This window comes from Macrotis lagotis, chromosome 4 (genome assembly GCF_037893015.1).
Source record: "Macrotis lagotis isolate mMagLag1 chromosome 4, bilby.v1.9.chrom.fasta, whole genome shotgun sequence".
Lineage (NCBI taxonomy): Eukaryota > Metazoa > Chordata > Mammalia > Peramelemorphia > Peramelidae > Macrotis > Macrotis lagotis.
Window position 1 is genome coordinate 227,680,289 of NC_133661.1, and position 27,587 is coordinate 227,707,875.

Sequence of the window (27,587 nt, forward strand, 5' to 3'; positions counted from 1 at the left end):
AAAATTGAACTATACAGAAACCATAGATTTGAAATGAGTGATGAATAAATGATATATATGAATAAACAGATGTATGGAGGAAAATGGAAACCATAGCTATCACAAAAGAAAAAGATTATAAATTCAGAATATTTCTGAAATTGTAAATTGTTTTCAGAATACTACTTAATAGGTAACTGTTGTGAAAATAACTAATTTAATAAGGCTTGGATTTTAGAATGTTAGAAATATACTGAAGAGTGCATACTGCTTACCACAATATCAAAAAGAGAAAAGTGACTTCTGACCAAGATGGTGGAGAGAAGACAGGCGCAGTGGTAAGGTCTCCTGGTTTCCCCCCTCAAAAATAACATGAAAGAAACCTCTTAATAGAAATCTGATAGACAAAACTCAGAAAAAGAAGCTGGAAGAACATCTGCCCCAAGGTCTATTTCAAGGCACCAAGAGTGGGGAGCTGTTGCAGGGGTAGTGGTGGCGGGGTTAAGGCAGAGGGTACAATGTTAGCCATTGGAACCTTTGGCTGGAGAAGTGGAGGTCTGGTGAGTCTCAGATGGGAAGAAGGGCAAGTTCTAGCACCCAGAGTTGCAGAACATGGCTGGAGATCAACCCAGGGCTGAGGGCCTGAACTCTGTACTTTTAGCAGATCCCTCTTCCCAGAACAAGAATAACCACTCCTCCAACCCCCCTGGCTCAGATGAGGGCAGCAGAACTACCTCAGCTGAAAGGGAGATTAACTATCCTCTCTCTCTCTCTCTCTCTCTCTCTCTCTCTCTCTCTCACACACACACACACACACACACACACACACACACACACACACACACACACAATTGTTCAAGGACAATTCAGACTCTGCTGCCCCTCACTCCCTCCAGGCTTAGGGAGAGGGCCTCAAATATACCAGAGAAAGCAACAAAACCCCCTACTGGCCTGCCCACTTGGAGTTAATAAGCCAAGTGAACAAAGCCTCTAGGGTTATCAAAAGCAAACCTCTGAGAGCCAGCATGTCCCCCAACACAAGTTCCTAAGAAAATGAAGAAAGGCCAGCCAAAAGGGGAGCCCACTGAGAATTACTTTGAAAGCACAGATACTAACCCAGAGAGATCTATAACTTGAGGAGAATATGAATTGGTCTCCAGCCCAGAGACACTTCCTTGAAGAAATCGGGAAGGAGTTTAAAAATAAATTGGAAAAATTGGGAAAAGAAACTCAAAAGAAAATCAACACATTGCAAGACATTATTAACAACACACAACAAGAAAATAAATCGTTGGAAAATACAATTAGACAAATACAAAATCCTCAGATCCTCAATTGGGCAATGCAAAAAGAAAACAATTCTCTGAAAACTATACTTAGGCAAATGGAAAACTCCTTGAAAAATAGAACTGACCAATTGGAAAAGGAGTTGCAAAAGATAAATGAAGAAAATTCTTCTCTTAAAAAAAATGGAATCGGAAACTACTGACTTCATGAGATAATAAAAATTCTGTTAAACCAAAAAAAAAGATTGAAAAAATGGAAGAAAATGTAAGATATCTCAGCAGCAAAGCCACTAACCTCGAGAATCAATCAAGGTCAGAAAACCTAAGAATTATTGGTCTTTCTGAAAACAATGAAGAGAAAAAAAAGTCTGGACCTAATATCATAAGATTTAGTGATGGAAAACTGCCCTAATATCATGAAGCCAAAGAGCAAAAGAGTTTTTTTTTTAGTTTTTTTTTGCACGGCAATGGGGTTCAGTGGCTTGCCCAAGGCCACACGGCGAGGTAATTATTAAGTGTCTGAGACCAGATTTGAACTAACTCCAGAGCTGGTGCTCTATTCACTGTGCCACCTAGCCACCCCCAAAACAGTTATTGAAAGAATACATCGATTCCTTCCAGAAACGGATCCTAAAATGAAAACACCAAGGAATGTTCTGGCCAAATTCCAGAACTATCAGATAAAAGAGAAAATCCTGCAAAAAGCCAGAAAAAAAATCTAAATAGCAAGGAACCACAGTAAGGATTACACAGGACATGGCTGCATCAGGGATCAATGGGACTGGAATGAGATATTCCAAAGAGCAAAGGAACTTGGAATGCAGCCCAAAATCCACTATCTGGCAAACCTGAGGTTCTCTTCCAGAAGAAAAGATGAACATTTAATGAAATGGGAGACTTCCAACATTTTCTCATGAAAAGACCAGAGCTAAGAAAAATTGGACATCAAACAGGAGACTCAAGAGACACATGAAAAATTTAAAAAAAAGGGTAAAACTGCCACCCAATAAGAAGAAACTGGCTATATCGCTACATGAGAAAAAGACTCTAATAACTCTCAAGAATTATGACTATTAGAATACACTTAGCCAGAAGTGAAGGGCACTCATGACTTTTCTATGACTCAGATAGAAAGATTTAAAAACAATAGCTCCTTAAAAAGGGGGACAGAAAGGAGATAGGAGGATGGAGGAGACTGAATGGGGTAAATTTTATTACATTATGAGGTACAAATGAGCTATTACAATAGAGGGGAAGAAAGGAGGAGATGAGAACTGCCAGAATTTTGTTCTTATGAGATTTGGTTTAAAGTTTACATACACACACACACTCATTTAAGTGAAGAAACCTATCTAAGCTTTCAAGTATTAAAAGGGGAAAGGGGGAGGGGGGAGAGGAAAAGGGGAACTAACAGAAGGAAGGGAAGGAAGAAGGGGCAAAGGGAAAGGGGGAAGAAACAGGAGGGGGGGTTGGATAAAGGAGGGCAAACACACGAAGATGGTGGTATTCAGAAACAAAATACTGGGGAATATGGTTAAAGTAAAAAAAGGGGGAAAACACAAAAAAAGGGAAGATAGCATGGAGGGCAATAGTTAGTAATTCCTTAGTAATTGAGTTAGTAATTGAATGTGAATGGGATGAACTCTCCCTTAAAATGTAAGCAAATAGCAGAGTGGATTAAAAACCAGAATCCTACAATATGCTGCTTACCAAAAACTCAGCTGAAGTGAAAAAAGGAGGGGTAGCAATCCTTATCTCAAACATAGCAGCTTTAAAAATAGATATCTTTAAATGAGATTAGGAAGGAAACTATATCCTCCTAAAAGGTACCATAAACAATAAAATAATTTCAAAACTAAATATGTATGCATCCAATGGTATACCATCCCAATTCTTAGAGGAGAAGTTGAAGGAGTTACAGGAAGACATAGACAGAAAAACTCTACTAGTAGGAGACCTCAACCTCCTGCACTCACATTTAGATAAAATCTGATCATAAAATAAACAAGAAGGAAGTTAAGGAGGCAAATAGATTGTTAGAAAACTTAGACATGATAGACTTATGGAGAAAATTGAATGGGGATAGAAAGGAATATACTCTTTTCTTCCTGCAGTACATGGCACTTACACGAAAACTGACCATGTACTAAGGCATAAAAACCTAACGATCAATTGCAGAAAGGCAGAAATAGTGAATACATCTTTCTCAGATCACAATGCAATAAAAATAATATGCAATATTAGGCCAGGGAGATATAGACCCAAAACTAATTGGAAACTAAATAACCTCATTTCAAAGAATGAGTGGATCAAACAACAAATTATAGAAAGAATTAATTATTTCATCCTAGATAATTAAAATGATGAAAGAACATACCAATACCTATGGGATTTACACAAGGCGGCTGTCAGGGGATATATTATATCTTTAAATGTTTACATTAATAAATTAGAGAAAGAGGAAATCAATGAAATAAATATGCAACTAAAAAATTAGAGAAAGAACAAATTAAAAACCCCCAATTAAATACCAAATTAGAAATTCTAAAAATTAAAAGAGAAACTAATAAAACTGAAAGCAAGAAAAATATTGAACTAATAAATGAAACCAAGAGGGTTTTATGAAAAAAAAATAAAATTGATAAACCTCTGGTCCAAATTGCTAATGTCATAAAAGAAAAAAGGTGAACTCACCATCAAACAGGAGGAAATTAAAGTAATAATTCTGAATTGTTTTGCCCAACTCTATGCCAATAAATTTGATAATCTAAGTGAAAGAGATGAATATTTACAAAAGTAAGTATCCCAGGTTAAATGAAGAGGAAATTAAATACCTAAATAATCCAATCTCAGAAAAATAAATTCAACAAGCCATTATTGAACTCCCTAAGAAAAAATCTCCAGGGCCAGATGGATTCACAAGTAAATTCTACCAAACATTTAAGGAACAATTGGTTCCAATTCTATATAAAGTCTTTGGAAAAATAGGGAAAGATGGAACTCTGCATAACTCTTTCTATGACACCAATATGGTACTGATAAATAAACCAAGAAGAGTTAAAAAGAAAATTATATGCCTATCTTCCTGATAAATATAGATGCAAAAAATCTTAAATAAAATCTTAGCAAAACAATTACAACAAGTTATCACTAGGATAATACACTATGACCAAGTAGGATTTATCTCAGGAATGTAGGGCTGGTTCAATATTAGGAAAACTGTTACTATAATTAATTATATCAATAAAAAACCTATCGTACATCAACTGATATCAATAGACACTAAAAAAAGCTTCTGACAAAATAAAGCACCCATTTCTGCTAAAAACACTAGAGAGCATATGAATAAATGGACTGTTCCTTAGACTAATAAGCAGTGTCTATCTGAAACCATCAACAAGCATCATATGCAATGCAGATAGGCTAGAGGCATTTCCAATAAGAATGGGGTGAAACAAGGAAGCCCATTATCACCACTACTATTTAATATCATATTAGAAATGTTAGCTCCAGGAATAAGAGAAGAAAAAGGAATTGAAGGAATTAGAACTGGGAAGGAAAAGACAAAACTCTCACTCTTTGCAGATGACATGATGGTATACCTAGAGAATCCCAAAAAATCATCTAAAAAACTAAAAGAAATAATTAGCAATTTTAGGTAAGATGCAGGATATGAAATAAACCCTGATAAATCTTCAACATTTCTGTATGTGACTAGCAAGATACAGCAGAAAGAAAAAGAAAGAGAAATCCCATTCAAAATAACCCAGAAATAAAATACCTGGGAGTCTACGTGCCAAGGCAGACTTCAAAAACTTTTTGAAAACAATTACAAAACACTTCTCATACAAATAAAATCAGATTTTAATAACTGGGCAAATATCAACGGCTGATGGATAGGTCGAGCTAATATAATGAAAATGACAGTTCTACCAAAATTAAACTACTTATTTAGTGGCCTAACAAAATTCCAAAAAATTATTTTAATGAGTTAGAAAAAGTTGTAAGTAAATTCATAGGGAGAAATAAAAAGGCGAGAATTTCCATGGAGTAAATGAAAAAAAAAAGTACAAAAGAAGGTCACTTAACCCTTCCAGATTTAAAATTAGAAAGCATCAGTCATCAAAACTATCTCGTATTAGCTAAAAAATAAAGATGGATCAGTGGAATAGATTAGGTACAATAGCAGGAAATGATTATAGTAATTTTCTCTTTGATAAACACAAAGTGTCCAGCTACTGGGATAAAAACTCTCTCTTTGATATAAAAAAACTCTTGGGAAAATTGGAAATTAGTATGGAAGAAACTTAGATTAGACCAACGCAGCACACCCTACACCAAAATAGGATTAAAAATTGATACAGGATTCAGACATAAAAAACAATATTATAAGCAAACTAGGAGATCAAAGAATAGTTTATCTGTCAGATTTATGGAAAGGGAAGTCTATGACCAAGGAAGAGTTGGAGAACAGCACTAAATACAAACTAGATGATTTTGATTACATTAAATTAAAAAGCTTTTGCACAGACAAAACCACTGCAACCAAGATCAAAAGAAATGTAATAAATTGGGAAACAATTTCTACTAGTATTTCTGACAAGGGACTCATTTTTAAAATACAGAAACAACTGAGTCCAATTAAAAAAAACCCACCAAACCATTCCCCAATTGACAAATGGTCAAAGGATATGCAAAAGCAATTTATAGACAAGGAAATCAAAGTGACCCACAGTCATATGAAACATTGCTCTAAATCACTACTTATAGAGAAATGCAAATTAAAGCATCTCTCAGGTACCACCTCACACCTCTCAGACTGGCCAATATGACCAGAAAGGACAATGATCAATGTTGGCAGGGATGTGGGAAATTTGGGATGTTAATGCATTGTTGGTGTTGCTTTGAACTAATCCAAACTTTCTGGAGAGCAATTTGGAATTATGCCCAAAGTACAACAAAAATGTGTATACCCTTTGACCCAGCAATACCACTACTGGGTCTATACCGTGAAGAAATGATGAAAATGGGTAAAAACATCACTTGTACAAAAATATTCATAGTAGCCCTGTTTGTGATGGCAAAGAATTGGAAATAAGGTGAATGTCCTTCAATTGGGGAATGGCTTGACAAACTGTGGTACATGTATGTGATGGAACACTATTGTTCTTTTAGAAACCAGGAGGGATGGGAATTCAGGGAAGCCTGGAAGGATCTGTATGAATTGATGCTAAGTGAGATGAGCAGAACCAGAAGAACAATGAACACCCTAACACCAACATGGAGGTGATGATCAACCTTAATGGACTTGCTCATTTAATCAGTGCAAGAATCAGGCACAATTTTGGGCTATCTGCAATGAAGAACACCATCTGTATCCAGAGAAAGAATTATGAAGTCTGAATAAAGAAGAAAGACTATCATCTTTGATTAAAAAATAAAATAAAATCTTTCTTTTATTTACAAAAAAGAGAAAAGAGATATTTGGAGATATCAAAAACAAGTGCAGAACAAAAATTAAGAATCATCAAAGGATGGGATGGCTAGGTGGCACAGTGGACAGAGCACTGGCCCTGGAGTCAGGAGTACCTGAGTTCAAATCTGGCCTCAGACACTTAATAATTGCCTAGCTGTGTGGTTTTGGGCAAGCCACTTAACCCCATTTGCCTTCAAAAAAACCTAAAAAAAAAAAGGATCATTAAAAGGAGAGAAATTAAAAGAAAAATTAAATCAATGAACCAAAGCTTTTAAAAAATAATTAGAGAATCAACTGCCTATTAGGAGACAATCAAAAACGTAAGGAGGAAAATTAAATCTCCCGAATCAAAAAATAAGAATGGGAAAATCAATATGATCACAGAAGATATAAAGAAAATGATCAAGCACACAGCCGTATACAGGTATATGCCAACAAAATAAAGATTATAAAAAAAGATGGATATTCATAAAAATGTAAAATTTCACTAATAAGCTATCAGATAAATTGTACCAGGATCAGTAGGATTCAGAAATAAATTTTAATCAAATATCTATGATGTCTATACTATATAAAAACTGTCCTTAAAAATAGTGAAAGACAGCATTCTATTAGGTATATATAACCTTAATTCCAAAATCTGGTGGAATCAAGACAGATAAAGAAACTACTAGCTAATATTAATACAAAACTACTAAATTAAATATCAGCAAATAGGAAACAACAATACAGTTTTCACTTTCTTTTTTTCAGTATATTTTGCTGACTTGTAGGTTATGTTACCCTTTAAAATGCAATTCCCTTAGGAATAAGGAACACTTTATGGTCCTAGAATCCAAGGATAATGCCTTGAATATAGAAGGTACTTAATAAATTTGCATTAAATTGAACTGGAAATTATACCCAGAAATCTATGATGGTTAGATATTTGGAAAACAATCACAGATACATCAATACATGGAAAACCTCAATCACCATCAGTGTTTCAACAATTTTCTACTAATGGAATGATAAATTAAGCAAAAAGAGGTCACACTTGCCTAATGAGAGCAAGGAAGTCAAGGAAAACTTTAAATTGTCCCATAAAGTGATATTTATGTTTTAAAAGCCTTAAATAGAACCTCCAAATACAGTCAATGACCTAGGAGACAAAGGAAAAAGTGAGAAGTAGGTATCTCTACTACCTAATTTAAAAAGAAAAATGAATATGACTTTAAATAAGAGAAAAAATGCCATAAAGAATAACAGGTATAAAATAAGTCACACGAAGATCAGAAGAGAGCTTTAGTAATTTGTAAGAGACAGCATTAAAAACTATTTTAGTCTTAAATGTCCATCTACAAATTCAACAGACAGAAAGAAAAAAAGATTTTAATGTAAGGAAGGAAAAATTTGATCTCACAGGTTTCACTGACACTTACTGAAATATAACTAATGCCTTGGCTATACCCTGATAGAGTATATACCTTATTCAAAATAAACAAAATAGATAAAAGGAGTGATGGAATATCATGCCATAGTAAGAAAATTTATTCACCTTCAGGAGAGGCAATGAAGGGCTTCAGGATCAATAAAGGATCAAGGGCAAAAATGTCCCAGACAGATGATTCTTTATACTGTTCTGGAGAATGTTGAGGGAAAGATCATAAAGTGGGCAGGGAGATGTGATTCTAAAGTGATAGAGACCTTCAACTAGGCAGAAATTTACTGAAGTTCTCTACCTGATAGCTTTTTGACTTAATGATAATTTCAACCTTCACAAAGTAGAAGAACATTAGGATCCAGAAAGGAGGAACTTATAACCAGCAAGGGAAGAATTAATAACCTGAAAATGAAATGATGAGAAACTTAGAAGTGATTACTCTTATCATAAATTTCATGAAAGTTGGACGTAATAGTCTTACATATGCCCTAGTTTTGAGAATGGCAGAATTCAAAAGATTCAAAGAAAATTTAGGTAGAAAAAAATGGATTAAATACTTCGCAAGATCAACCAAAGGGAATGTGAAGATCCAAATAATATTATGAAAAGCAATTATATTATTATATTACATTATAATATAACATAATATATTACATTATATTACTATATATATATACATATCTCCAAATAACATTATGAAAAGAAATCATGAGGAAGAAAAGGGAGAATGCTATGACTGACATCCATATGAGGCAGGTAATGCAGGAATCATTAGCTTCATTTTACAGATGAAGAAATCACAACTCTAAGTGACCTGTTTAAGGTCATCTAACTACTAGCAAAACTTTTCTGACTATAGGCCTAATGCTCTTTCAGATATAATTGTATATCCTAGGTATTTAATAACTAATACAGGAATAAAGCATTAAAGCAATAGCAGGTACTCAATGTACACTTCGGAAATTTAATTCAACTGAAAGGGAATCTCTCTGAAAACAATGTCCAGTTTTATAGATCTAATAAATATAACCGACCAATAAATAAAATAACCAACATTGGTTAAGTTAGTAAGTCATTCAACAAGCATTTATTTAGCTCTTATATGATAAGTACTGTGCTAAAAGTCAAGTTGAAACCATTGAATTGCATAAAGTAGAGTCAATATTTGTTGATGATGGCAAAAGATGGTTTGATAACTCATTCCCCAGTATCTGCCTGGTCTCCCAAATACACAATCTCAGCATTCTGCACAACTCCTACTCCTTCCTTGTTTCACATATCCAATGAGCAGTCAAATCTTTTCATTTTTGTTTCTTGATCAACTATCTCTGCAATACTTGACTAGTCACCATCTTCATTTAAGGCTTCATCATCTGTCATACAATGGGCCCCCTGTCATTGTACTCCCTTGCCTCAAGTCCCTAACAAAGCTACAAAAATGAGTTTTCCTTACATATTAGTTTGACCATTGTCACTGCTCTGTCCAAAGAAACTCTAGAGGGGATATAGCTTTGGGATAAAACATAAACTCCTCTCCTTGTTTCTAAAAGTCCTCCATAGTGTCACTGCATCCAAATTACCCAGCTTAGCAATATATTAATCCTCCCTTTTCATTCTCTATGAATTAACTCCACTAATTTGCTTCCATTCTTTTTCTTTCACTGGGTCATCTCCTTTTCATCTCCCCCCATTCCCCCTCCTTTCCATGTATTTCAAGATTTCATTCAAACACCACCTTCCACAATTAGCCTTTTTCAACCAATGCTAGAGCCCTATGACTCTAAACTATTTAACTTGCAGTAATTCCAATTACCTTTATCTTTAGAAACCCAAGAGCATGCAAAATCTTTCAGAGGTGGAGGCTTTCATTTTCATATGTTTCTCCAGTGACAGGAATATTGTGTGATATAGTAGGTGCTCAATAAATGTTTGCAGATTGCCTGTCAATATTTATTTCCATTGGACAACTTTTTGAATAATATTAAAATACAAAGTATTAACTACCAAGTAAAATTGTGTCTTCCCTATAGTCTAGTAGCAATTTAACTTCCTTGTTAACATTTAACAACAGTGAAATATTTTTGGATATATTAGCTGACCTCTGAATGATCAGCTTCAACACTGACATCTATGGTTATTTTATATGAAAAGGATAGCACAAATATGCACAAGGAAATATATAGAAACAAAGTCCAGAAGACTAGGGTTTTATTTTCACTTCTTAGGCAACTCACTTAACCTCTATATTCCTCAGGCAAGTTGAAGATCTCAGTTGTAATCTCTAGAGGAAAAGAAGTTATTAAAAGTTTCTTGTAATGCCAAAATCATAGAACCTTTAAATATTTATACATAATTATACACAAAATAATATCAAGATATGTCTTTACTCAATACTTATTTATATGCAACTCCAAGTTACATGGGAGCAGGAATATTAATAAAACCTGGTTCTCCTTCATTCCAAGATTTCACATAAGATGATTAGTAAATATATCTTGAATTCTATATTTACTGTTTGGTGGATTTACAGATATATTCAATACTCTTTCCCGACCCCCCCCAAAATCAGTGAATTAGGTTAACTACTATACTGAACACACCAGGCCATATCCTGAACAAAATAAATTCTCTCTCACATTCCTCCAATGTTTTTACACTCAAGTAGAGCTGTTTTGAGATGAAGAGAGTGATTATACTTAATGAGAAAGTGTAGTTTAATAAGAAATAAATTTCCATTGTGATTATGAATACCAGTTCCATGACCCCTAAAGTCCATAAATTTACTTCTGGCTTCCCAGTCTTTTCATACTCCTATAGAGAGCCATTTCAACAAAAAACACGATTACCCCCCAAAAATATAATCCCTTGCCATTCCATCCTTCTGCTACAGCTACCTTCTTCACCCTCAACTCTAGGTAAAATCTGTATCTTCTCTTTCCAATGCTGTTCTTTGACTGCTGATTGTTACTGACAAAAATGTAAATATCTGAAGTCTAAAGTACTGGCAGTCCAACACTTATCATCCTCTATAAATGATCTATTATGTTCTGGTATATTTGGAGAAAGGGAAGGGCCAGACGCTCTGTGTACTGAGGATGAAAGTTTTGCAAAAAGGCAAAATACAATCCCTGCATCCAAGTAGTTCACTGTCTAATGAGGTAGACCACATGCAAATAACGATATAAAATAAATTAAAAATATACACACACAGGTATATTTAGGTGTGTGATCATTTTATATAATATTTATTATAAAAGTATTATATATTATATAATATATATATATATATATATATTACACTGATATTTATTTATTTAAGGAGCAATGGGGTTAAGTGACTTGTCCAAGGTCACACAGCCAGGCAATTATTAAGTGTCTGAGGTCACATTTGAACTCAGGTCCTCCTGACTCCAGGGCCCAGTGCTCTGTCCACTGTGCCACCTAGCTGCCCTATATATAGATATTATTTATGAAATGTGCACACAGACACACACAAATGATTTATTAAGGCTAATCTCAGAACAAAGACTGAAAAGGATAGAAAAGGATTTTTGAAGAAGATGGGACAATAGCTGAGACTTCAAGGAAGCCAGGAAACAAAGACAAGGAAGATCATTTCAGCCTTGGAGGACAGCCAGTGATAATGCCCAGAGAGGAAAGATAAATTATCTTCTGTAAGGAATAGCCAGAAACCTGGTGTTGTTGGTTCACAGAGTAGTCGAAGGGAGTAGGGTATAAGAAGAATGGAGAGGCAGGAAGAGGTATGATTAATGAATGACTTTAAAAGGTCTACAGAGGAGTTTAGATTTGATCTGGTAGGAAATATTGAGCTGCTGGGTTTATCAAATAAAGTCGGAGGACATGGTTGTACCTGTTTTATGGAAGATCAATTGGACAACTTAGGGAAGGATGGAATGATGTAGGTTGGGACATAAGGCAAAGAGACCAATAAGCCTACTACAAAGAGTCTAAGTGTGAGCTTATGAGGCCAGTACTTGGATAATGGCAGTGTCAAGATGAGAGAGAGGGGGACCTACACAAGAGAAACTGCTAAGGTAGAAAAACAGGACTTAACAAATAATTGGATATTAAGGAGGAGGGAATAAGAGAGTGTGAGGAATTGAGGATGACACTGAGTTGCCCACCTGGGTGAATGAAAAGATGACATTTCCTTTACAGTAATGAGGAAAACTAGAAGGAGGTTTAGGGAGGAAAGTGCATGACTTTAGTTTTTGAACTGCTGAATTAACATGTCTACCAAAAATCCAATTCAAGATATTCAGTAAGCAGCCAGAACTAAAATACTAGAAATTCAGGAGACAAGTGAGGACTGGTGATCTCTAAACTTTGTGATAACTGACAAGAAATCCCATTTGGTTTTCCCCACTTGAAGTTATGCCAATTAATATTCTTTAACCATCCTGTCACTTAATTCTCTTTTCCATAATGGAGGTGTCAAACTTATAGTACACATTTTGTTAATGGAGAGCTTGACGGTCCCCATTTCTAGGGAATTCAACAACACTTTTCCATAGGGATGTTACAAACATTCTCAAGAACCCAATCCCAAATATTATGGCTTTTCTAGCCTTCTGTAATAACTTCTAAACCAAACTAAAACTTCTAATCATAAAATTACAGTAGTTCAAAACAGTTTTCTAAAAAAAAATCAACATTATGAATAAGCATTTGTTAACATTTTATTACAAATATTTATTAATGCCACTATATTACAAATATAGGAACTGGGTATACAAAATACAGAAGGGGGAAAAAGATACTGACTTCAATAACTTACATTCTAATAGGAAGATATAACATATAGAAAGGGAATTGGGACTAGGAAAGAGAGTTTTGGCCCGAAGGAAGAGTCACAAGGACTGACTGGAAGCATAAAGCAGTCAACCATCACATCTTTTCCAGGAAAAATTGCAGCAGTGACTTTATTACTGTTCCCAAAGCAAGAGATGGATAACAGGGGCAGTGAGGGGAATTCATACTCAAGGAAAGAAAGTCAGATGACAAGATGCCTACACTGGTTAGGCCCTAGTTTTCTGGTAGATGCTGAAAAGGAATGTGAAGCATGTCTGGAGTCAATTAATTATATTGAGTTGGGTGAATTTTCATCCACTTACTCATCAATGAAGATAGCTCATAAGCAAGCCAGAGAAGCAAAGCTGAGAAGATTAACTTTGTCTGGGTCGAGGAGAAAGATCTCTGGAAATAAGATCTAGAAGGGGACAACAAAAGACAGATGTGCTCTCAGGAAATTCTTCCTTATATCTAACCCAAATCCTTCCTGCTATAAGTGAAGGTGATTATTCTATCCTAAAATAAAAAAAAAAGATTAACAAGTCCCTAGTTTCCATATATTATTTTTTAAAGTGTCAAAATGATCTTTAGAGAAACAGTATCTCTTGTTAAGTTAGAATATGGCTCTCTGCTGAAATTCATAATTTTCAGTCTATAATACTTTAATTAGTAGCTATTGACATCAACTATGACATTACTGAGTCACACAGAATTGCCTAATAGTCTGAGTTCAGACAAGGAGTCAGAAATTAATGATCTAGTCATAGCCCTGTTCTGATTTACTTTTCAAGGGAATAGAAACCTTTTTCCCCCCTGTGAAATATCTACGAAAAGAAGAGACTCTGATATATCATCCCAATTTCCAGTAAATAAAATTAAAGGGAGTTATAGGAAACTCTAAATGATTTAGGAATTTTTTTAAATTCCATTTTTATTTTTTGCCTCAAATACATGTAAGCAAAATTTTTAACATTTTTTAAGATTTTGAGTTTTAATTTTTCTCCTTCTTTCTCTTTTCCTTCACCCTCCTCCTTGAGAAGGCAAGCAATTTGATATGGATTATACATAAGTTGTCATGTAAAAAATTTTCATAATAGCCATGGTTCAAAAGAAATCAGAGTACAAAAAGCCCCCCAAAATACTGAAGTTATAAAAAGTACACTTTAATCTGCATTAGACTCCGTCAGTTTCTGTTTCTGGATAGCATTTTTACCAGTAAAACCTTCAGAATTGTTTTGGAATATACTATTGATCAGAATACTAAGTCATTCAGTTGATCACTGTACAGTATTACTGGTTAATACATACAATATTGGCAACATGGGGGTGATGATCAACCTTCATGGACTTGCTCATTCCATCAGTGCAACAACCAGGGGCAATCTGGGACTATCTGCAATGGAGAATACCATCTGTATGCAGAGAAAGAATTGTGAAGTTTGAACAAAGATCAAAGACCTTTAATTTAAAAAAAAAAAAACCCATTATTTTTATTATGTAATTTTGCTATCTTTTATACTTTATTTTTCTTCCTTAAGGATATGGTTTTTCCCTCATCACATTCAATTGAGATCAATATATATACCACGGAAAGTATGTAAAAACTAACAGAATGCCTTCTGTGGTGGGGTGGGAAGTAAGAATGGGGGGAAAATTATAAAACTCAAAATAAACAAAATTAAAAAAAAATACATACAATGATGTTCTGGTTCTGCTCATTTCATTTTGTTTCACTTCTTTTTTTTTAGTTTTTTTTTTTTGCAAGGTAAATGGGGTTAAGTGGCTTGCCCAAGGCCACACAGCTAGGTAATTAGTATCACTTCTTCTAAGTCTTATCAGTTTTTTCCTGAAAGCATCCTCCTAGTTATTTCTTAGAAGACAATAGTATTCCATCACAATCATATAACACAACTTGTTGGGCCATTCCTCAATTGATGAGAATTCTCTCAATTTTCATAACATAATCTGCCCAATATATTTTTATACATATATATTTTCCTTTGATCTCTTTGGAATACAGACTGAGTAGTGGTACTGCTGGAATAAAGGATAGTGTTATAGTCGTTTTACAGGGTTTTTGGTGCTGATTTTTAAGTTATAACAGTTCCCCATAACATTTTCTTCGAAATTAGTTTCAAAAGAACTCTTACATTGAGGTATGACATGTTCTAAATATAACCAAAAACCATATAAACTATCTATATGCATACAATTCCTATAACTATAGTTTGTATAGTCTTTGCCATGCTTAAAGCATGTCTTACATCTAGAAGTAATACTTACTTTGATGTATGAGATAAATATGTAATATGTAAAAATAGACATGAATGCATGTACCATATGAAGTTTTGACACACACATTAATATATATATATATAATATGTATGCACACCAATTTATATATGCAAATTTCAGAGAAGATATTTAGATCAGAGAACACCTGTTTGTGGTTTCCTGGCATGAAGTATTAAGTTGACATTCAACATACATCCAAATCTGGCTCCAATCTACCTGGTCCAGTTTATTATACAATGTTCTTTTCACCTACTCTAAATTCCAGATGAACTCAAAATGTAATCTTTGAATACATTCAGCATTCTCCTCCCTTTGAAGCATAAGCACACATGTACCATCTGCTTACAATTTATCTGTTTGCAAAAAAATTAGGATAAGGTGATTTGTTTCTAAAAGATATTCAACCTCATACATTTAAAGTACTACTTTATTTCCAATTCAAGTGAGATGCATATTTCAAGGAAGTTGAGTTACTGCAGAGGAAAAAACACATTTGTTTTGTTGGGCCCCTGGTATGAATACTTAAGTTGGCACTCAACACACATACAAATCTAGCTCCAATCTACCTTTAGCTTATCTCATAATGTTCCCCGTCACTTACTCTAAATGTTAGATAAAGGGAATATATTCCTCCAGAACATTCAACATTCTTCTTCTTTGCCCTCTTCCTCCTCCTGACCCATTTCTTTCACAACATCAAAATCCGGAGTATGGTATAAAGGATGTTAAGTTTGGAATCAAGATGACCTGAGTTCAAATAACTGAATGATCTTAGATAAGTCATTTAACTTTCTGAAGTCCCAGTTGTTTTTATTTATAAAAGAGTGAGGTGGGAATAGTTTTCTAAGTTCCCTTCCAATTCTACAATCCTACTATCCTCTTCTCAGGCCAAATTGTCAAATGGTACTCCTTTCCTTATGCTCTCCCTGATCTCATCTTCTTTCCAAAGGAAGTGATAACTTGCTTTCTAAGCATTTAATCTACCATGTTACCTACTTCTAATTTGCAAAATATTTATATGAAAACAAGATTAGAAATCTCCTGTGCTTGAAAGCTTCTTTGGAAGAACTCAAAACTTATTTTCCTGTACATAACTATGCCATGCCTAACACATGGACTCTGCTTAATAGACATTTAGTAAATATAATAATGTCTTAATAATTTTCACTGAATGAATGGATTCATAGGAAAGAATTACAAAAGGCTCATGCTAAAGTCTACTTTCTTAACAAAGATTGTGAAATCAAGTATAAAAATCAGATGTCATTTTTAAAAAAGCGTAATAAATATGGGATAATCTATCGTCATATGAAAAATGGCTCTAAATCATTATTGATTAGGAAAATTTAAATTAAAACAACTGAGGTATCACCTCACAGATTGACCAATATGACTGAAAAAAAGGAAAATCATCAATGTTGGAGGGGATATAGGAAAACTGGGACACTAATGCATTGTTAGTGGAATTGTCAATTGATCCAACCCTTCTGGAGAACAATTTGGAATTGTGCACATCGTTTGATCCAACAAAACCACTGATAGGTTTGTAACCCCAAGAGATCATGAAAAAGGATAAAAAATTATTATGAACAAAAATATTCACAGCAGCTCTTTTCATGGTGGCTAAGAATATGAAATTGAGTGGATGCCCATCAACGGGAATGGCTGAACAAATTGTGGTATATGAATGTGATGGAACATTAGTGTTCTATAAGAAATCATCAGGGATTAGACTTCAGAAAAGCATGCAGAGATTTACAAGAACTGATGCTCACTGGAGTGAGCAGAACAAGAAGAACATTATACACACGAACAACAATATTAGGTGATAACCAGCTATAATGGACTTGTTCATTTCAAAAGCATAATAATCAAAGACAATTCTAAAAGACTTGTGATAGAAAATACCATCTGTATCCAAAGAAGGAACTGTAAAGTTTAAAGGCAGTCCAGAGGTTACTATCTTCAATTTTTGAAAGTTCTCTTATATGTCAGTTTTTCTAATGATTTTTTCTTCCGTTTGGATTTGATTTTTCTTTCACAACATGATTAATATGAAACTATGTTTAGTATCATTACATGTAGCGCCTATATTAGATTGCTTTCTATCAAGGGAAAGGGGGAGGGAGAAAAATAACTTAAATCACGGGATCACTATGCTATTTCACACTGAGTGAGAGTATGCCCCAGGTTTATTGAGAGAATCTTTTGTAGCCACTTTTTAAAATCACATTATTTATATCTTCTTAAATTAATTGTATCTTCCAGTTCAGAGGAATGAAACAAACCAAGCTGCAGGAACCAGTTTAAATGTATTTGGGAAATATTTAACAAAATAAATAGAAATTTGATAAGGGGAAAAAAAGTGTGTGTGTGTGTGTGTGTGTGTGTGTGTGTGTGTGTGTGTGTGTGAAGAACAGTCAACATATTAAGCATCTACAAAGAGCCAGGTACTTGCTCAAATGGAGGAGACACGCAGAAATGTAAAATCCAAATCCCCGCTCTCAAGGAGCTCACAATCTAACAGTTTTGTACAAACAAGATATATACAGTATAAATTTGGGATAATCAGTTATGTTCTTGAAACAGTTCATCTGACATTAATTCATAAATATAAATTAGTAACATTTTATAATACATATATATAAAATATCAAAGAAAAGTCTTCTTAAAGATTCTCTAGTAGTTCAAACCTAATGTAAAGCTGAAGGAAACTCAAGTCAAAAAGGGTGAGACTTGTTCAGTCACAAAGAGAGTAAAAGGAAAATTCAGGTTTTGAGGACAGGTTTCTGGTATGGACTTGGAATCAGGAAGACTCATCTGCATGAGTTCAAACCTTACCATATGTCTCAAATTTCCTCATCTGAAAAATGAGCTGGAAAAGGAATAACAAAACCACTCCGAAATCTTTGCCAAGAAATGAGTTTCTCTTGGAGACATGGAGAGCCAGATACAAATGAAATGCCGAAGACAAATACCCGAGTCCAAATCTGGTCCTATTCTAAGTATTCTATGCTGGAGAGGAAGAAAAGGAGTTTAAAGGAATTTATGAACTAGCAGCATATTCTGTGTATTTGCCTCTATTATAACACTAGGTATATAAAGTTTACAACACTATTCATATTAACTTTAAATCATATTTAAATGCTTACCTGTATATATCTGCATCTCCTACATTAAATTTTAAGTTCTTTTAAAAAGGGAAGAATTTTTTTCTTATCTCTGTAACTCCAGCACTAAAGATCTAAAATAACTTCTCTTTCCACTGGCATAGTTCACAAACCCTCTTCATTTTAGCAAAGAGTTTATAAGATATGCAGCAACTGAGAAGAGTTTTCCTTTAAGTTATGAGATAAACCCATTGTTTTAATAATTCAGTGGTTACTGAATTCTTCATTCTCCAAAAATGTTAAGAGTCTTGTCAAAAGGTACACAATACTTTTAGGAGTGATCAGATAGGATAGCGATGTAAGACAACTTTAGACCTGAAGTTCTGTGGCTGGTTTGAGACGAGCTAGACTTATCTCCTGGAATAAATACTGTGCCATGTAGGTAGTCAGCTTGATCATAATGTGCAGCTGAGAGAGAGGCTGTGGTTGCTTCAGCACAAATCAATCACCATCTTCCTAAAATATAACCCAACTCAAAGAACATCTCCTGTTTGATCAAAGGACCAAGGAAACTACACAGTGAAGGCAGACAGTCCTGAACTCATAAGACAAGCATGGAGCTCACCAAAGATTAACTGAGCTGACCTGGGTAAATTGTTATTTTCTATGGTGCTCTTCCTTAGGGAAGCTCAGGGGCTCAAAGTGTTTCTATCAGGTATGGGATTTTTTTTAGATTTTTTCAAGGCAATGGGGTTAAGTGGATTGCACAAGGTCACACAGCTACATAATTATTAATTGTCTGAGGTGGGATTTGAACTCAGGTACTCCTGAATCCAGGGCCAGTGCTCTATCCACTGCACCACCTAGCCACCCTTCTATCAGGTATGGGAAGGAGCAAGGTACCACTCCACCTTGTAAGGGAGTTTTAGTTTGTACACCATTGAAAGTGACAATTTCCATGCATTTGATCGAAGAAATTTTCACATACTTACAAAATCAACTCTACATTAATAGATATTTATTTTTTTCCCCCTGGAAGAGAAGGCTCAGTTTTGCCCGATAGTGGATTCTTGGCTGCATTCCAAACACTCCTGCTCTTCAGAATATCTCATTCCAGGTCCTTTGATTCCTTAATGCTGATGCTCCCAGGTCATGTGTAATCCTTACTGTGGCTCCTTGGTATTTAAATTTTTTCTTTGTGGCACAGTGAAGGATTTTTTCTTTTATCTGATAATTCTGGAATTTGGCCACAACATTCCTTGGTGTTTTCATTTTAGGATCTCTTTGTGGAGGGGATCAGTGTATTCTTTCAATAATTACTTTTCCCTCTGGTTTCATAATATCAGGGCATTTTTCCATCATTAAATCCTGTAATATTAAGTCCAGGGTTTTTTTCTTCTTCAATGTTTTTAGGAAGACCTATAATTCTCCCAATTATCTCTTCTTGATTTATTTTTGATGTCAGTTGTTTTGCTAATGAAGGATTTTTACATTTTCTTCTTTTTTCAATCTTTTAGCTTTCTTTAACGGAATCTTGTCTCATGAAGTCATCAGTTTCCACCGATTCTATTCTTCTTTTAGAGAAGAAAAATTTTCTTCAATTACATTTTGCAACTCCTTTTGCAGTTGGTTAATTATATTTTTGAAGGTTTCCATTTGCCCAAGTGTACTTTTGAGAGGATCATTTTTTTTTTTGCATTTACCCAATTGAAGATCTGATAGTTATTCTCATTTTGTATTTGTCCAATTGTATTTTCTAAGGATTTGTTTTCTTGTTGCAAGGTGCTAATTATCTCTTGAGTTTCATTTCCCAAGGATATGCAAAGGCAATTTACAGCTGAGGAAATCAAAGCAATCCACAGTCATATGAAAAATTGCTCTAAATCATTACTTAATTAGAGAAATGCAAATTAAAGCATCTCTGAGATATCACCTCATACCTCTTAGACTGGCCAATATGACCAGAAAGGACAATGACCAATGTTGAAAGGGATGTGGGAAATCTGCGTGACTAATACATTGTTGGTGGAGATGTGAACTTATCCAACCTTTTGAGAGAGAAATTTGGAACCATGCCTAAAGGGCAACAAATACGTGCATATCCTTTGATCCAGAAATACTACTACTGGGTCTATAACCTGAAGAGATGATGAAAAAGGTTAAAAACATTACTTGTACAAAAATATTCATAGCAGCCCTGTTCATGGTGGCAAAAAATTGGAGGGATGGGAATTTGGGGAATCCTGGAAGGATTTGCATGAACTGATACTGAGTGAGATGAGCAGAACTAGAAAGTCACTGGACATCCTAAAAGCAACATGGAGGTGATGATCAACCTTGATGGACATTCTCATTCCATCAGTGCAACAACCAGGGACAATTTTGGGCTATCTGCCATGGAGAATACCATCTGTATCCAGAGAAAGAATTGCGGAGTTTGAAAAAAGACCAAAGACTATTACCTTTAATTAAAAACAAAAACAAAAACAAAAAAGCAAAACCATTACCTTATCTAAATGTAATTTTTCTATTTCTTATACTTTATTTTTCTTCCTTAAGGATATGATTTTCCTCTCATCACATACAATTAACCATGGAGGCAATGTAAAGACTAATAGAATGTATTCTGTTGGGGGGGGGGTGGAAAGCAAGAATGGGGGGGAAATTGTAAAACTCAAAATAAATAAAATTTTTCTACAAACAAATAAAGGTAGAATAGACCAAAAAGAAAAATTTATGGAAACAATCATAAACTTATGGTTTTGAATTTTTAAAAAAAGAGATGTTTATGAACGAAGCAACACTAGGATCATGGGATTTTAAAGCCAGAAAAAAGCTTAGAGGTCATTCCTTCATATCCCTCCAGGAAACCTGTATGTTCTAAAATGTTTGTAGCAACAAACTGGAAATTGTGGGGATGTCTATCAATTGGGGAAAGACTGAACAAGCTGTAAGATACAATGAATATAAATATTACTTTGCTATAAGAAATTTGTGAGTTTGATAACTTTAGAAAAAATATGGAAAGACTTTCATGAAATAATAAAGAGAGAAATGAAGAGAATAAATATAATTTTAAGAATGACTTTGAGCAAATAACTAATTTGGACTATTATAAATATCCAAATTAACAAGGACATATAAAGAAAGACGCTCTCTGGCTAGAGGAATTCCCAGTAAGATCAGGGGTGAAACAAGGATGCCCATTAATCACCACTGCTATTCAATATCATATTAGAAATGCTAGCTTCAACCATTAGAGAAGAAATAGAAATTGAAGAAATTAGAATTGGGAAGGAAGAGACAAAACTCTCACTCTTTGCAGATGACATGATGGTACACCTAGAGAATGCCAAGAAATCATTGAAAAAAACTACTGGAAACAATTAGCAATTATAGCAAAGTTGCAGGTTATAAAATAAATCCTCATAAATCCTCAACTTTTCTATATATGACTAGCAAAATACAACAGAAAGAGCTAGAAAGAGAAAGCCCATTCAAAGTAACCTCAGACAACATAAAATACCTGGGAGTCTACTTGCCCAGGCAGACTCAAAAACCTTTTGAAAACAATTATAAAACACTTCTCACACAAATTAAATCAGATTTAAATAACTGGGCAAACATCAACTACTCATGGATAGGTTGAGCTAATATAATGAAAATGACAATTCTACCAAAACTAAATGATCTGTTTAGTACCCTACCAATCAAAATTCCAAAAAATTACTTTAATGAGTTAAAAAAGTTGGAAGTAAATTCATATGGAGAAATAAAAAGTCATGAATTTTCAGGGATTTAATGAAAAAAAGTGAAAAGAAGGTGGCTTAGCCCTACCTGATCTAAAATTATATTATAAAGCATCAGTCATCAAAACTGTCTGGTATTAGATAAGAAAGAGTGGTGTACCAGTGGAATACACTAGGTGCAATAGCAGGAAACGATTATAGTAATCTGCTGTTTGATAAACCCAGAGAGTCCAGCCATTAGGATAAAACTCTCTCTTCAATAAAAACTGCCAGGAAAACTGGAAGTTAGTATGGAAGAAACTTAGATTAGACCAACACCTCATACCCTATAGCAAGATAGGATCAAAATGGATACAAGATTTAGACATAAAAAACAATACTATAAGCAAAATAATTTACTTGTCAGATCAATGGAAAGGGAAGCAGTTTATGATTAAGGAAGAGATGGAGAACTTCAATAAATACAAATTAGATGATTTTGATTACATTAAATTAAAAAGCTTTGTAAGACAAAACCATTGTAAGCAAGATCAAAAGAAATGTAGTAAACTGGGAAACAATCTTTACAAGTAATATTTCTGACAAAGAACTCACTTCTGAAATATACAGAGAACTGAGTCAAATTTTAAAAAGAAAAAAAGGCATTTCCCAATTGACAGTCAAAGGATATGCAAAGGCAATTTACAGATGAGGAGAAAAAAGCAATCCATAGTTATATGAAAAATTGCTCTAAATCACTACTTATTAGAGAAATGCAAATTAAAGCTTCTCTGAAGTACCACCTCACACCTCTCAGACTGGTGAATATGACCAGAAAGGTTAATCATTGTTGGAAGGGTTGTGGGAAATCTGTGATACTAAAAAGATTGTTGGTAGAGCTGTGAACTCATCCAACCTTTCTGGAGAGAAATTTGGAACTATGCCTAAAGGGCAACAAAAATGTGCATAATCTTTGATCCAGCAATACCACTACTGGGTCTATACCCTGAAGAAAAGATGAAAGAGGGTAAAAACATCACTTGTACAAAACATTCATAGTAGCCCTGTTTATGGTGGCAAAGAATTGGAAATCAAGTAAATGTCCTTCAATTGGGGAATAGCTTAGCAAACTGTGGTATATGTATGTCATGGTACACTATTGCTCTATTAGAAACCAGGAGGGATTGGACTTCAGGGAAGCCTGGAGGGATCTCTATGGTCTGATGCTGAGTGAGATGAACAGAAGCAGAAGAACAATGAACACCCTAACAGCAACATGGGGGCGATGATCAACCTTGATAGACTCGCTCATTCCAGCAACAATCAAGGACAATTTGGGGCTGTCTGTAATGGAGAATACCATCTGTATCCAGAGAAAGAACTGTGGAGTTTGAATAATGACCAAGTATTATTACCATTAATTTAGGAAAAGAAACTGATAACTTCTTGTCTGATCTTGCTATCTCTTATACTTTATGTTTCTTCCTAAAGGATATGATTTCTCTCTCATCACATTCAATTTGGATCAATGTATACCATGGAAACAATGTAAAGACTGGCAAACTGCCTTCTGTGGGGGGTAGGGGGAGGGAAGTAAGATCAGGGGAAAAATTTTAAAACTCAAAATAAATAAAATCTTTAATAAATGAAAAAAAGATGCTCTCTGCATCCAGCAGAAGAACTGATAGATGTATAGAATAATTTTAAAATACACACACACACACACACACACACACACACACCGCTATTTGTATTTAATGGATAGCTATTTCTAAAAAGACATTTACATGATAAATTTATTACATGTTTAAAAAGAATGCATGTGGCGCATAACACCTTTGAAATCTCAAAGACATTCATCTTTTATTATACTATAATATCTATGCTATGGATATGCTTGATTTGATCCGCAGATTAAAAAATAAAATTTAAAACAATAAAAAAAAAACCAAAATGTGCCTGACTAAAAGATAAAAAATAAAATGAAAAAACCAGTATTAGAACTCAGACCTCCCTATCAATCTAATTCTTTTTTACAACGATCACATAATGTATAGTTCTAGATCAATCTCAGTTACCTCCACATTCACCTGAAGTGCCTCCATCAGTAACCTTTTCTCTCCCAAGATCCCAATTCCAATAACATGTCTATTTTTAAAGGTTTTTAGTGTTTGAGAATCATGCTACTTAAATATCCAGTTTGTAATGTGGGGCCCCTCACTGAAAGTCACCTCTGGTCTTAGAATTGAGGGAAATCTTCTGACCTTTGCAACAAAGGAAGAGTTACTGTTGTCAATTTTTTCCTTTTTTTTATTTCAGTCAAAAAAAATTAGTTCGAGGGAGGGGAGAGAATGAAGAGAAGGTGGTGATATGAATCTAGGAATGTCTTATGGTGTAAAAGCACTCTGCAAATCTTGGAACAACAGAGTGGCCAGTCATGATTTCACATGAAATAATAAAGAAGCTTGTTACTCATCTCCTAACAAAGAGGAGATGACCCAAGGAAATAGAAAGAGAAGTAGCTATTGCAGAAATGGATTTTGTTTGACTCAATGTTAGTGACTAGGTTTTTTTAAATTGATCCTCTACAGCTGGGAAGTGGGGAAAGGTTAGAGAAAAAAATACCCCAAAATAAAAAATTAATGACTATAATAAAAAGGCATCAATAAATATTTAGTTATAAAAAAGAAATTAGAGTGAGAAATTTATCATATAATCTAGCTTATCAATTTAAAGGAGAATTTTATTTCTATATCCTCACTTGGAAAAATTTTTACTTCTTCATGTTAGGACAAATCACTGATAAGGAATTTTAAAGGGAGAGTCTTTTATTAATTTTTAAAAATTACATTGATGCCTTTTGCTTTTACATCACAGTTATTCTGGATGATCTTTACTTTGTTTCCGCCTATCATCACTCCCATTCCAAAGAAATAAATAAAGTAATATCAATCTGACCCATAAAGACCAAATACATACCCCTAAGTCTACAAGAAAATAATGAAAATGTCCCTTCATCTCTTTATTTTATTGGTCTTTTCATTTTATACTTGCAAGTTTATGGTACACACCATTTTCTGAGTTCTGGCTCCCTAAGCTATAAATCTAAAACCACAAGTTTTTCCATATTTCTTTTGACCTACTTATCAACATTTTAAAATAAATATTCCTTTCATCAGGAATATGAAGAATATTTACCTTGTGACAAGAAACCAAGCCATCTTCGTAAAGTCTGGAGAAAGTCTCATATAGGTCTTAATATGAGGCATGGCATTGGTACGACCTGAGGTTTCTGCTGACCATTTGCTGATAAAAGAAAATGTATACATTAATTTTCCATTAAATCAATGCCAATATGAATTTACTCTCAATGTAGGAAACACATGACAATGCAAATTGAGTAATACAAACTCACATTAGACAAAATATAAAGAGCAAAAACAAAAGAAACAAACTCTTAATACTAGAAAAATATCATTTTACAAGATATACTATAGAGATCATTCCAAATCTAAGGGAAAGCTGAATCTGAAGATATCATGCAAATAAAATGAGCAAAATTACCAATTAACTTACATTAGAAATGGAGGGGAACCTGATGATAGTTTCACTGACTTCAGAAAAGATTCATTCAGTAGGAGGTGATTCAAATTTGAATTTTCTCCTATGAAAGATTAGTTGCCAAAGATATGATACAATATGAAGAACTTTAGACTGGGTAGTTAGGGCACCTGGGTTATAATTTCTCCAGTGTCACTAACTAGCTGTATTCCTTTGGGCAAATTACTTTAATTCTTCTGGATCTCAGTGTCCTTCTTTACAAATAATATCGGACTAGGTCATCTGTTAAGATTGAAACTGTTATGAATTTAAGAAATCTTGATAAATGACCAGTCTAAACCTTGGTGTCATGACTTAAGATCAAGATTTGGACTATTAACAAAAACTGATGAATGAAAAAAGCTCAAAAATACCAAAATTATGCCACTTGGTCATAGTTCCAAAATATCTCTCTATAAACCATTCTTTTCCTAATGTTTGGTGAACTTTAGCACTCCACTAATGAAAACTCCCTAGTCTATTTTTCAAGACATCTGGAATACAATAATAAATAATGGCCAGAATAAGTGTGAAAAAATCATCATAATTTAGAGTAATAATTCAAAGTTTACTGAGTTATTCAACAAGCATTTTCAAGTGGATTCTACGCGTCAGACATCTATATTATTATAAAGTACTTCTAAGTCAATAACCTCATCTGGAATTTTAATCTCATCTGGAACCCGAGGTTCAGAGATATTAACAAAATTGCTCACAGTTACATAGGTTCATGGGTCTTATCACAATCAACTTTTATATAGTGTACGAAATGGAACCATTTTATATAGGTTAGTGTCAAGTATACTTCATTGCATTTTAACTATTGAAAACTAAATGTACTTTCCTGGTATAGGAGGCTAACATCTATTAAAGAAAATATTTAGTTAATTATTGTTATGAAAGTCAAGAGTATTTGTGGTTTAAAGTAATAATACTAAGCATTTACATAATGTTTTGGATTTGCAAAATGTCTCTATTTATCCTCATAACAACCCTAGAAGGCTTAATTACAAACTAATTTGCTTATGTTATGAAGGAAGAAAAAAGAAGTTTATAAGAAATGCCCCCTTGCAAAACAATAAGGACGAGAATAAGTTGAATTGCATTGGGAACAATGTACAGCATTTTTGATATCAGTGTTCTTTATTAACCCTCAACATTTAAATTATATATCTTTTTCCTTAACACTCTAAATGGTGCCTTAGTTGACCCTCTCCAACAAAAAAAAATTAAATTCTCTTATTTCATTGTTTTTGTAGTCAAATAGAGAGAAAAGAAAGAAATCCATAAAACTGCAGGTTGCATAATCTATTTTTGAAAAGCGGTATAATGAGAGAGTGCTAGATTTGGAAATGGAAAGACATAATGCAAAGTCTATCTCTGGCAGGCAGTTCTTAGTGGTGGAAGCATGGGGCAAGCCACTGTCATCCTAAGCCTCATGCTATTTATCTCTAAAATAGGGGCAATTATACCAAAAGTATTTATCTTACAAAGTTGTAGTGAGGCTCAATACAGATAATGTTCTTAAAGCAATTTGCAAACTTCAGAGGACTATCTAACTGTAGTTGTTGTCATTATCTCTAACATGGAGAAACATTACAAACCTAGTACTTACTGAAAATAGGAATGGAGCCATAGTTGCTTCTCTGCGGTTTGTGAGCTGTATGGAAGAGAGCCACCAGCTTTTAAGACAAAGAGAAGACAAAATCAGTTAGAAAATGTATTGAGATCTCCAAAAAAAGTAGCAATTCAGCTGGAAGAGTCCTTGAAAAAAAATTCAGTAAATCACCAATGGGATTTTTTTAAAAATAGCATCTTCATTACTTTAATCTTCTAAAATCATTCTTTGAAAAAAATAATTGTCCAGGTCCTAAAACT

The 27,587-nt window shown here is 34.0% G+C and overlaps 1 protein-coding gene across 8 annotated transcripts in view; it reads right to left on the minus strand.

Moving 5' to 3' along the window:
* TDP1 (tyrosyl-DNA phosphodiesterase 1) overlaps positions 1-27,587 on the minus strand; it is a 220,358-nt gene that overhangs the window by 101,967 nt on the left and 90,804 nt on the right. For 7 of the 8 annotated variants that reach the window (XM_074235526.1, XM_074235525.1, XM_074235522.1 and 4 more), the window contains 2 exons: positions 27,325-27,391; positions 25,308-25,415 (listed from right to left, as the gene is read on the minus strand). In XM_074235526.1, the coding sequence (XP_074091627.1) occupies positions 25,308-25,415; positions 27,325-27,391 (175 nt within the window). Of the gene's footprint in view, positions 1-8,851; positions 14,389-25,307; positions 25,416-27,324; positions 27,392-27,587 lie in introns of those variants that run through there. The other variant, XM_074235529.1, reaches the window with a different exon arrangement.